The 12,791-nt window shown below is 35.1% G+C and overlaps 2 protein-coding genes and 1 long non-coding RNA gene across 14 annotated transcripts; all 3 read right to left on the bottom strand.

Moving 5' to 3' along the window:
- Positions 1 to 522: 522 nt before the first annotated feature.
- On the bottom strand, positions 523 to 2,417 carry LOC133730425 (beta carbonic anhydrase 2, chloroplastic-like; the record flags this gene model as incomplete). Its single annotated transcript, XM_062158018.1, has 6 exons — positions 523 to 868; positions 1,003 to 1,108; positions 1,292 to 1,377; positions 1,465 to 1,518; positions 1,609 to 1,725; positions 2,364 to 2,417. Coding segments are annotated over 6 exons (579 nt in total), but the record flags the coding sequence as incomplete, so codon positions are not given.
- A 121-nt stretch (positions 2,418 to 2,538) lies between these two features.
- On the bottom strand, positions 2,539 to 3,373 carry LOC133732660 (uncharacterized). 2 transcript variants are annotated; one of them, XR_009857255.1, is made up of 3 exons: positions 3,328 to 3,373; positions 2,974 to 3,051; positions 2,539 to 2,652 (listed from the first exon to the last, which is right to left on the bottom strand). It is a non-coding gene; the product is annotated as an uncharacterized LOC133732660 (long non-coding RNA). The 2 variants fall into 2 exon arrangements; XR_009857254.1 differs by having other exon boundaries at positions 3,324 to 3,372.
- Positions 3,374 to 8,327: 4,954 nt separating this feature from the next.
- Positions 8,328 to 12,434, bottom strand: LOC133733201 (ABC transporter G family member 40-like). 11 transcript variants are annotated; one of them, XR_009857545.1, is made up of 8 exons: positions 12,001 to 12,434; positions 11,843 to 11,916; positions 11,700 to 11,736; positions 11,131 to 11,614; positions 10,755 to 10,872; positions 9,606 to 9,693; positions 8,760 to 8,863; positions 8,328 to 8,674 (listed from the first exon to the last, which is right to left on the bottom strand). XR_009857545.1 is itself a non-coding variant. In XM_062160830.1 (3 exons), exons 1-3 carry the CDS (start codon positions 8,992 to 8,994, stop codon positions 8,477 to 8,479), a joined length of 351 nt encoding a protein of 116 aa, XP_062016814.1. In that variant the 5' UTR covers positions 8,995 to 9,192; the 3' UTR covers positions 8,328 to 8,476. The 11 variants fall into 11 exon arrangements, 1 of the variants encoding a protein (XP_062016814.1); XR_009857542.1 differs by having other exon boundaries at positions 11,131 to 11,265; positions 11,563 to 11,614; positions 11,843 to 12,429; XR_009857541.1 differs by having other exon boundaries at positions 11,843 to 12,434.
- Positions 12,435 to 12,791: the final 357 nt, after the last annotated feature.

The raw sequence follows: 12,791 nt of genomic DNA, 5'->3' as shown, positions 1-12,791 counted from the left end.
TATCAAATGGGCAACAGAAAATGAAGTGAAACAATCTCATATTTGAAAATAAAATAAGTAAGTTTATACCAAATCTTCAAGACGTTGAAAGTTGATATTCAAACATGGTGGCAACAAGCTTACTGCTCTCTAATTCTACTCGTAGTAAGCTTGAAATTAGTATATCACTTACCGGATACATGAGAAAAGAGTTATGAAGACCCAAAATAAACACATAATTCTTCTTATTGTTGGTACAACTACTCATCTCGTGTACTTGAGAGACTCCATCACTGGTATTAATTATGAGGTTTCTTCTATATTCAATGAGATATTATTTTTGCTACTATAAATCCCTGAGTTTTTCTTTCATATTAATTGTACGGAAGAAAACATATATAACCCTATTCTCGTCCCAACTAGTTTTCCACTCTCCCTTACTAGTTGTAATCACTTTTTTATTTACTTCTATGAGCTGACAATTACAGGTACCAAATCGAAAACTGATTTAAAACTACATGCAGAAACGAAGATTGTAATTCGGTTTCTAAAAACAGCACTCTTTTTTTTTGGCGGGAAAATGGAGTACATTTAAAGAAGAAATGACATCATTCAAGAAAAATCAACTGAACAAGCAACATTATACAGGCATTGTGACAAAATGCAGCACTTGGAGTTCCTCTTCTTTATTTGCGGTTACTTATTCAAAGACTTGCAAATTAAGCAACTAAGGTGCTATGATGATATTGTCGGAACCATGCTCCCAGAGCTCGAAACGTCCGTTGACAAAGTCATAGTAAGCACCCCGAAGTGCTAGTTTTTTCTCCGAGTGTGCCTCTTGAACGAAGGGATATGTGAGTAGGTTTGCCAATGACAAATTTACTGCTTTCTGTATAAAATTATCAAAGAAAAATTAAGCCGAGTGTAATCTAGTATTTTAAGTTTTTAACCACGAATTCATTATAACCAATTACATGAAAACTAAATTATAAAGAGTATGTTACGGGAGCTCAATTAGCTTACCCTTGCGCAACGATCACATTGTTCCTGGAAATCGGTATCGCCAGCTTCCGCAATAACCTTTGTCTTGACAGGTAAAGCCGTTTTCATCCAATCATCTATAAAGACCCTGCAAGTTTCAAATAGTGTAGGATGCAAAATAAACCATTAGCGCGATGGATAGTTCCACACACACACACGTCATACATAGATCGCAGATTAGACTTCGATGCTAATATAAACATAAGAGAAAGAATTTCCAATCATCTTACGCAATTAATTAAGCTAAAAGTTATGTAATTAAAATCCTTACAGTGGAGCGGAACCATCCTCGGGATAAGACATTAGCCTTTTTATTCCTCCGCAACTACTGTGTCCCACTATCAAAATGTTTTCTACCTGTAAAATTTTATCCTTCTAATTAGCATTCATAAACAGTAATGAAGAGGAATTATAGAAGTAAATAGATAAATTTGCAATGTTCACCCCGAGTTCTTCTACAGCATACTCAATGGTTGCTCCAGTTCCTGTGTACCTTAGCTGTGAAGTAGATTAACAGATGACAAAAGTAGGAATCAAATTAAAACTTTAGTTAAAATAAAGAAATGCAAGAGCTTAATTAATTTATACCTGGTCATATGCAGGAACCATGTTAGCAATGTTGCGAACCAGAAAGGCTTGTCCAGGTGTGCAATGAAGAACATGCGAGGGACTCACTCGGGAATCCGAGCATGCAAATACCAAAAACTGCATCAGTTGGAGATTAATCGATTAGCAACAGTCTTTTTTGACAAATGTATGTAAAAGTTTAATCACATCCAACAACAAATTATACACAAAATTTGAGTAGAATATGAGAATCCATAACCTAATATGAAACATGTTTAAAGTTAGTATGAATGCCCTTTTTCTTTTAGGAAAATTCTGCTATGCCCCGACAGTGCAAGTGAACTGGCAGATCTAACATATATCAGCCGTTAATATTTATAAACAACTTTTTTTTAGTAACAAAAAAATATACTTGATATGATCCAGCCGTCCATTTTTTTTTTTTTGTGTTTTTTTTTTGTGCAAGTGCACGTTAGTGCACTGAATACTCTCTCTTTATGTTCTGACTTTTAGAATATTGTTAGCCACAAATAAAATGAAAAATTCTTATATGCACTAACGGTGCAAGTGAATCAACAGATCCAACATATCTCAGTCGTCGATGTTTATGGGCAACCTTTTTTTTAATAACAAAAAAATGTACTTGATGTTATCTAGCCGTTTATTCTTGTTGGTGTAAGTGTACGTCAGTGCACTAAATACTCTCTCAAATAAAACAACTAAACATGTTTAGGAATAAGATAAGATGCCATTAATTATTCATAAAGATTGCTTACCTTGGGGCTTTGTGCTAGGGCAAGCTCATTCAACAACTCTGGATTTGTGCTGCAAGATCAGCCATAATAGAATATTAGAATAAAGATAAGAAAACTTGAACAATATTATTTGATTTTCTTTTTTATCAGACGAAAAGAAAATAAACTTAATTTGAAATAATGTCGATCATCTTACTCGTAAAAGTTGGTCTTGAAGTGCTTGAACCCGTCTATAATTGTTTGAACTGGGTCATCTTCCAGGCTCTCAGTTTCAGTAGCAACCACATCATCCTGGTTTTCATTCTCAGTGCTGCAACCAAGAAAACAACTATTTTAATACCTCATAGGTTCTTCTCTCTCACAACTCACGAAATTGCTTAAACTTTCACCTCACACTAATCCTTCTTTTAACTTCTTACGTACATAATCAGCATATCTAATCTAGTGAAAATTACGATCTTGACTTTTCTTTTTATCATCGTCTTTTTGGTAATGAAAAACAAATTGAAAAACCATTCAGTCATATATGGGAAGATTTTAGTTGACTAGCTGATACAAATCGAAGTCAAACACAACAGCTAGCTGTATAGTACCAAAGATTTTGAGGTGACTAATGAGTAGGAAAATTAACCTGATCAGATCAGTCTTGAGGAGATCTTCAGTATTGATCAGATCAGATAACACGCTAGTCATCTTGCCTAGTTTCTTTCTGCAAAAATTGAAAGAACAACGAATATAGTTACAAGCTAGAAATATACGATCTAATTTCACAAGATGATATTTTTTAATTCTAAGACAATGTTCTTGCCATCATCGAGAGAAACATGTGGAGTTTACAAGAGTTTCAACAATAGATCACACTAAGTCACTAGCAGGAGTAAGAAAATTGAAGATGCCGGTGTGTATATACAATGATGATAATATTAACGTAATGTGAGCGTAGAACGAAACATATCTTGATCATAGTATAACCAACTGTACCTACGTTTTGGACGCAAAAACTTCTATGTGAACTCAAGGGCTGGAGCTTCTTAATTTGCACATCTTTCCAGCAAGGGCTGGAGCTCCTATTTATAGGCCAAGTCCAACATTACCATCCTTGAATTCATTACTTGTTAACCATGGTTAGCTAACAGCAGAAAGTAATATCATATCATTTTCTGGCCAATAATAGGAGAGAGAAAGAGGGAATAGCAGTCTCTTTCTTATTCTTCGTTCTTTACCAAAACCTAGCCAACCATTATATATATCTCTATTCTTCACCAAAACCTAGCTGACCTTTAATTCTTTTTTCATCTTCAACTTTTGTTCAACAGAACCCTAAAATGCAATACCAGGAGGAAAATTGTATTCTTTCACGAAGAACCTTTTGAAAGTCAGAAACACTAAAGCCCAGCAAAAATAACTTGATTCTTGTTAAGTATTTGTACAGAGAGTTACTGCTGGGTGAAATCTTAAAACATGTCTTGTCAAATTTTGGAATTGATCGATTGGATGGAAATTGCTCTGCCATCTGCTAAGACGCCGGCGTAAGTCGACCCGAGAAATTAGGGACCTGCAAAGGCTAACTCGCTCCCACTCTCAACTTTCAAGTAGTTGCACACACTTGCATATATATAGTTAATTATAGTCTTAATACGTGCACTGATCCAACAAAACCTTTGTTTAAACACCAGTTTAGTAATTCCAAGCAGGACGTGATGAGATCGAGTTAGACACTGTCAAATTTTTTATATTCCCACAAGAAAAACGCAGTATACTAATTAATAGACGTCATTGTCCATGCATGAGCTTAATTATATTTCTTTAATCCATATATGCTTTTTTTAAAACAAAACTTCACTAACTCGAGAGACCATACTAACAAGAATACAACATTCATATATTCTGTGTTTTTTTTTTTTCTAAAAAAAAAAAAATCTTTGTGTTTTGTTTTGTTTATTATTTATTTTTTTTAAAGGGGTTTGGAACCCAGCCAAACTCATCCCCACGCCTGACTTATTATATTAATATTAGGGTTTGGCATAGAGGGGGACGTAATACCTTGACCTCTAGCACCAGTACATAAATCCTCATAGATCTAGTACATCCTGGATAATCACAGGAGACTCATCTAACCAAATATCATCTATATAATTAAGACTAGCAAGATGATCGAGCCAATCTATTGGCTATACCATTTGCTTCACGGAAGATATGCCTAATCTGAACAGAGTGTAAAGATGTCAAATAAGACTTACAATCATCGATAATGCGCCCTAATTGAGATCAATCTTCCACAGTTTGTTGTAACTCAGCTACCACGAGAGTGATTGCTCACTTGTGGTAGCTGCATTTTTGTTTTGTTTATATGCCCACAAGAAAAACGCACTACTTTTCTCTGTAGAGAAGTTAAAATTCAAACTTACAACTTTTAGTGTTTCCATTAATGATTAGACCTTCTAACTATTCAAAGATAATTATTCATCCAACTTACACATCAATCATGTAGGCATGTTGGTTAGCTAGCTTAACTAACACCATGGAGATCATGGGTTCAAATCTCACTGACATTAAGAGTAGGGTGGGGAGTTACATTGTAGTCCAGAATATAAAAAAATTTTAAAAATTAAAAATTAAAAAAACTTACACATCAGTCATGTAGGCTCTTTTCCTAGTAAGAGCGTCCCCAATGGTATTTGTTATTTTTCAACAAATTTGTTGAAAAATTGGTTAAAAATTAAGTTATGAGCTACTTTTAGGGAGCCACAAAAATCTATGTTCAAAAATTAAGGAGTCACAATTTATTATTCTCTTCTAAAATGTAAGAACCAATAAAAAAAAAGTTGCTAAAAACTAGGGCTGGGATCGGTTCTAATTTTGGCACTTTTTGCCAGAACCGGAAAGTTTTTTTCAGTTCGGTTACGACGCTTTTCATTGCCGGAACCGTTTTTTCGGTTCGGTTATGCATTGTTTTCAGTTCCTGTACACAACAAGAAAAAACCCAAGTTTTGCTGCTTCTTTCGACTTCTGCTTTCGACTTCTTGGTGATGATGTGACTGAACTTCTTCTTCTCTAAGGACAATCTCATTATCTGGACCAGGAGTACTTGAATCGAAGCCATCTGGTAAGGTTAGATGATTTGAGAATTGGGAATTTGGGATAGAAAGGGTCGGGTGTTTGAGATTTGTGATTTCAGATGATTGAATGAGGATCGGGGGTTTAGGATTTGCCGATTTGGGATTTCAAATGAGCGGGTAGGGTACTGGGGTTTTCTGGGTTTTTGAAATGGGGAAGAAGTGAAGAACTAAAGAAAAGTTCAATACATTGATATCAAAACCGCTCTTATCGAAATGGGTGATAAAAAATGGGGGTGTTTTAGTTTGTTACACGTGCCTGAGCCTAGTGGACTTTAAAATAATGTATATGGGCTTCTAAATATATCATAGATATATGGGCTGGAGTACTTTATTTAAAAAAAAAGGGGCTGGAGTACTTTATTTAAAAACAAAAGGGGCTGGAGTACTTCTTTATCGGTTTCTTCGGTTCCTCAACATTAGACAAATGCATAACCGAAACCGAACTGCAAATTGTCTTAACAGTTCGGTTCCTGTAAAAATGGATGCTTTCAAGACGCAGAACCGGACCGAACTGCCTATTTCGGTTTGGATCGGGGCGGTTCCACCGGTTCTCGGTTCAGAAATCCCAGCCCTACTAAAAACAAGTCAAAAAATAAAAGTTGCTAAAAATAAAAGTAAAATATATTAGTTTAATTATCAAACAAATTGTAAAATAGGATATTATAATTTTAAATAGATAAATTAGTTTCATTTTTTTTTTCTTGTGAAAGAAGATAAATTAGTTTCATTAATGAACTAAAATCTACTAGGAGTCACTTTCTTGGTTTTCAGATTTAGAAGCTCTTTGCGTTTTTTCTATTTTAAGAGTGTGGTGGGACCAACTTTTGTAAACTACATAAAAGCTCAAATAGGGAGTCTATTGTGAATGCTCTAACTATTTTCACAAGGCTCATCCAATCACCAATGGAGGCTAGGTTTATAGGCTTCAAATCCTCTGTCTCCATTTTTCTGTCTCCTTTCCTGTCCCTCCATTAACATGTTGACATGTGTCATTTCATTCCAACTCACCTAACAGCCATCTAACTTTGTTAACTTTAAACAGAACAAAACAAAAAATTACAAAAAAAAAAAATCTAATTATACTGAAAGGAAAAATGCATAATGCAATTCCAACTCGAGACTTCTCTCTCCAAGTCGAATTCACACAGCATTACTTACTAGAAAAGAAAATTAGGCAGATTTTTGTTTTGCGTTCAATTTTATTCGGCCACCGTCACTTTTCTGATCTCTTTTTGGATGGGCAATCTGATTTGCTTCTTAAGTTGGAGATTTTGATTGTGGTTCAAATTCAATTTTGGCGTCAGAAGGGATTGAATTTTGATCTGGGTTCTATTCCTTGCGATTGTTCTAGAAGTGGGTCGCTCTACTTTTATATCTTTTGGTCGCTTTGATTTGATTTTGCTAATGGAGTTGTATAAAATCTGGGTTCTTGTTTGGATTCTGGGTTCATGTTGACGAAGTCGAAAGAATTTATGTAGTCTTCGTAGCAAAGTTCAAAGAACCCAGCCATGAGAGGCAAAGAAATCTAGAAATTGAAATAACAGCTTGTCTAGATCTGCCATGATTTTCATCCCTGAGCAGATGTTAAGCATAATTACTTTAGTCGTCAGGGATTCACATGGTTTGTTCTTCAAGTTGTTGTTGTTGTGTACAGGTAGAGTTCCATATGAATCTGAGAGAGAGAGAGAGAGAGATGGGATGGGAAGGAGGAGAAGATGAGACGGATCTTTCATAATTTTTTTTTTTCGAACTGAATGTAAGCTTTTATTTGGACTTGCATATAACACAGAATTCATCAAGCACATGCATTTAAAGTTTACTTAAGAACAAGAATTAAAGTTTGTACATTGACTACTATCTAGATCATATTACAATTAGGAAAGTGAATACAAATTGTAATATGTGTAAATCTAATTAAGATGTGAAGTAATATTCACATGAGCATAATATCTGGTAATGTTTGCAGATTAGAGACTAACCATATGCAATTAGGATTCCTCAATGGGTAAGGATCCTTAAGCATTGTCTCCTATAAATAATATGGTCCCTGCCTTCACAATACACACAAGCAATATACTATCCCCATTATAGAGAGTATTGGAGAAAGGCAGAAGATCAAGTTATCGGCTTCGACACAATGGCGTCTTGTTCATCAAGTAAGTATTCCGGAATCATTGGCCTCTGTTTGATATATCTATGTTTGTGTTCACTACTAGGATTTTTGCCTTAGACATCGACCAGAAACCGATGTTAAAAAAAAAATTCATCCGATGTCCAGTTCAACAATAGACATCGAATAAGCTTATGGAACCAATGTAAAACCGTTATTACGATGACATATTAGTGTGTTTAGATATTGTTAAATCTTCATATTTTGGCATTTAATGCTTAATGAAATATAGATCCAATAGCAGAAGTATTCATTTTAACATCGTTACTCATATTAGAAACGATGTTTTATATGGTATCAGACATCGGATTCTTTTCGTTTTGCCTGCCGTTTGTGAGGTTCACGCATATTTTCCATATATCCTACTATTTAAGATTCAATCTACATTCCTTAGTATTGTATGAATGATGTGCAATATTATAACAAACATCGTTTCCTTTTATAAAGTGATGTCCATTTTACTATATTACATCAGATTTTAGGTTAACAACGATGTCCATAATAATATTAGACATCGTTTCCCAAATTGTAAATCGATGTCCATTTTGATTCTAGACATCGTTTTCTAAATTGTAAATCGATGTCCGTATTGATGCTATACATCGTTTTCCAAATTGTAAATTGATGTCCATATTGATACTAGACACCGTTCCATGTAGTTTACATCGACGTCCATCAGTTTTTTTAACATCGCTTCTTAAATATGGGGCAATGCATTAATTCAAGCAATCTGATTATACATAATCTTAAAGCATCAGCCAGTGAACAGATTTTGGACATACAAACCACGCCAAAATCGAATCAATACATCTTATTTCCTTAAGTACATCATAAATTGAGTAAAACTACAACCTTTCTTGAAACATCAAGTATCCAGATGCTTCACGGTTTAGATAAGTGAGAGCTAGAGTGTAACAAATGTTGAATAAGAGCATGTATCCAGCCAATGCTCCTGCGCCAATCCAATACCAATATGCATGTGTACGAAATCCACGAGATTTCAGAATTTCAACTCCTAATGATTCGTATGAGTTTGGAAGAACCTTTAACAGTAATAGATCAAAATCAGAGAATTACTTAGAGATGAACAACTACAAAATGTTTGAAATGCCTCAATGAAGTACTTACATGTGACCAACTCTTGCCAAGGAATTCATTAACTACAATTGCATTCTGCCCATACATCAAAGGTGATATCCAGTAGCCCCATATCCACCATTTCTTTATATTTTCTGTGGAGTCAACCAAAAAAAATTGAGAAACATGGAATTAATTGATACAGAAATTTAGTTACCAGACGTCAAGTATCTTTACTTAGATTTTTACGTCTTGACAGGACAAAGCCCCCTAAAGCGAAAAGCATGACTAGTGCAAATGAGCCAAATGTATTAGCAACAGTCAAGCTTCTACCTACTCCAGCAATGAATCAGAATAATCCAGTTGATTCATGAGTAGGAGGAGAAGGTATTGCCTAAACAATCTGCATTACACGTTCATGACAGTATATGATTTGGGGTCAGCACCAACATGAAAACAAATGTTAAGGAGAAAGTGATTAACAATTTTGCTTCTAGTATGTTACTTTTACCTTCCAACATTTGGATCAAAGCCAATGACACAATAGGTGATAAATACCCAAACACCAACTTCAACACAGGTGAGAGGGATCTTGAGGAGCCATGCCGGAAGTGCATATGCCTATGGTGGAAAGAAGAGCAGCTTTCTAAAACACTGGAAGCTTGGCTATAGTCATCGAAAGCTCTGCCATTCCATTGAACATGTAGATATCCGATGGCTCTTCTGAAGAAATCCAATCATCAATATCAAGGTTTTCATCCGGAACTCTTCCAGCAACATTCCAAGTGCTTATTGTCAGCCTACATGAAATAATGTGCCCCAGGAAATTCCATTAAGAACCAAACTGGTGCTACTTCTAGGCCTAGCATTGCAGGAGGTAGAAAAACATAGACAAACCTCACATCCTTTGTGTTTATGTACTGAGCACGACTAGTTTCTGATTTTCCTCTCCTATGTCTTAACTGATAGCCAAAAGAAGGCGGATCTTAACCAATAAATATCATATTTATGTACATTATTAGACAAGAAGAATGTAAAAGCACTCCAAAATATGATAGAACAAGCAGCTAAATTTTTAAAATTCCCAAGTGGTTTCCTTTTCAAGGAACCCCCTCATTTTTAAGGTCCAAGGTTGCAACAATGATATCACCTTGTAGCCCCACAAATAAAAACAAACTAATTGCTTTATCATACAATAGAAATACTGGATTATAGCACACATTGAACATCTAGAAATGGTTATTTGAGATCTGATTTGTAAAGTAAAACTGTGCAGCAGAAATGCTAATGCACAAAGCCAAATTTGTCGTGATATAAATCTTTCATACGAACTCCAAATGGAGGCAGGCTGGATTCATATGAAAGGTGGGAATGCCTACTTTTGAAGTACTGGTTTCTTGAAGCAAGATTGTACATAAAAAGATACTAAAAGAAAAAGAAGGAACATGACAGTGATACTGTTTTCAGAAATTCCTGCAACAGACCTGTAACTTTGAAAAATCATAACTAATTATAGAAAAATCTTTTTTAGGAGATTCCAAGTCTCAAATACTCTTTAACAAGTCCACTACAAATTCTTAGAAGAAAATAACTTCAAATTATTAACAGAAAATTACAGTTTTACAGAAACAGGTCGCTGGGTCTGGAAACTGTAGTTTCTGAAATAATTTATACAAGTGATAGTCCAATTTGATAAGTACATCCAAACTCATATATAGTTTTGAAGAAAAGTGAGAATTGAAAGACAAACCATCAAAGATCATGCGTCAGTTCGGTTTGTCAAAACTCAAGCTATTTGGAAATATAAAATTGAAACAGAGTATAAGTTAACAACATCACAGAAATAAAAGCTTATTCCAATTGGTTTATAAAAGAACAGAGCTTAATCAAAGAGAGGCTAAAAGATATCCAGACGTGTATTTGAATATGAAGAGCTACAAATCAATAGAAAGTAATCAAAGAATTGATATTGAAATTATCTATGATCATAATTCTAACTGTTAGCTCATAAAATATATGATCATAAACTTTCCCATGGTTATTAACCTTAGAAGTGTCTGCATGATGCCAGCTGATGCTGCTATCTACTATGTTTGGCAGGCGGGCAACCGTCTTCTCAAAGGATAGCTTTGATTCTTTGTTAATCTCAATGCATCTCACAGACCTAGAAAACAATTAGAATTTCACTTTAAAGTTCGAGACTTCTGAGTTTTAATATTGTGCATTTACAGAAATCTTAAATTCTTGCCTGCATTTTCTTGTAGCAGCCAATGATAATATGATAACACCTGCTCCTGCATACAAATCAGCAACAGATGCTCCAAGAGGGACATACCTTTGAACTAACAATGCAAGTAAAATCATATTATCAAACGCTAACCATATATGAACTTTGTGACATATACAAGAAAGCTAAGTTTACCTCTCAGCTTGCACGGGTACCAACATACACTATAACATTCAGATCAGGAAGCCATTTCCTAAATTCTTTTGCCCAATTTGACAAAGTAGATAATGGTACAACAACGAGAAATGGCCCATGGATCTGTTGAGCATTCTGCAGCACCAAAAAAAAGGGACGTTGTTCAAAAGCAGTGAATCATTACAGACACATATAAACTATATCCAGGTGTCAAGAAAATCCTCAACTTAAATCAATAAACAGAAACTACTATCATTTTACCGAATGCAACAGCATTTTACAGATTGAAGAAAACTCAAATACAAACTGATAAAACTACTGCCAATTTGAAACTCAAAAGCAACATAAGTCAGTTACACATCAGTATTCAAGCTACAATTATTTACAAAAGCTTATGCCCTTTATATATAAGAAAACATACAAATCAGCTACCTGATATCCATGAGAGTAAAAGATAAGTTAAGAAACCCAACTTAAACCATGCCTACAAAATATGAAGCAGCAAATAGATCAGAACAAACCAAGAGAATTAAAACCCAGATGCCAACATTCAAATTCAAAAGGAATACCATTCGATGATAAGCTCAAAGGTTCAGATTCACCAACCTGATTAAAACCCAGCAAATTTCAGAAACCTAACAATGGAGAAACTGAAAATTCGAAGCTAGAGGAGAAAAAGTGAGTCTTTTCAAAAGACTAGTTGTGAGCTTACCCATTTTATCATGTGATTATATTGGGCTCCCAGTCTTCTTCAGGGAACGTAGGAATCCCCAAATCTCCACCCATCTATAATTAAAACCCTAAAATTGAAAACCCCCAAAATTCTCAGGACCCAAACAGAAAACAAAGAATTCAGTCGCAGTGACTCACCATTAACGCGATTAATTCAGATTGAAACCTGTTGTAGATGGTGCTTTGCCAGATTGAAATCTTCTAAGATCCTAGAAAGCTTAAGAGAGAGATAGAGAGAGAGAGAGCTTGCGGGTGGAGGCGATAGCGCCGACGAGGGGTTGGAGGTGGTTAAGGAAAGAGAGACAGTAGCGGGAGTGAGCGGAGAGGAAGGCGATGGTGGCCGTAGAAATTAAGAGGGCGGGAGAGGAAGGAGGAGAGGGCTAGAGTTTCGGGCAAGAGCGAGAGAGAAAACGATGAAAGTGAGTGAGATAAAAGTAGGAAAAATAATAAAGTGTGGGGGGAATGAAAATTTTGTTCCCCGCGTACCCGAAAGTTTTTAATTTAGTCTTTCCGCGTTTTTGTAAATTTTTGAATCAAAGTGTAGACATCGGTCAACAGTAATAAACGATGTCAATTATATATGTATATAAAAATCAGAATTTGAGGAATCGATGTTAATGACATTTTTTTACATCGTGTGAATTCCTCACCGATGTAATTGTCATGATGTCTAAGAGCAAAATTCTAGTAGTGGTTCTTATGGTGATATGCTATTTCTAAGAATTATTTTACATTGAAAATAAAAAACTAAACGAAGTTAGATTGCTATTAGTTGTCTTAGGTGGCAGACCACGTGTCAAAGATTGATTAGGTAACAGGGAAGGAGACAGAGGATTGGGGATAGAAGATTTGAAGCCAGGTTTATATATGTTTTACTTAAATGTATGTGCAAACTTTGATGTCCGATTTTATTAATAAGCTAATATGCG

This window comes from Rosa rugosa, chromosome 2, assembly GCF_958449725.1.
Source record: "Rosa rugosa chromosome 2, drRosRugo1.1, whole genome shotgun sequence".
In the NCBI taxonomy this organism is placed as follows: domain Eukaryota; kingdom Viridiplantae; phylum Streptophyta; class Magnoliopsida; order Rosales; family Rosaceae; genus Rosa; species Rosa rugosa.
The sequence above is the reverse complement of the archived record's forward strand: the minus strand, read 5'-3'. Positions and strand labels throughout refer to the sequence as shown.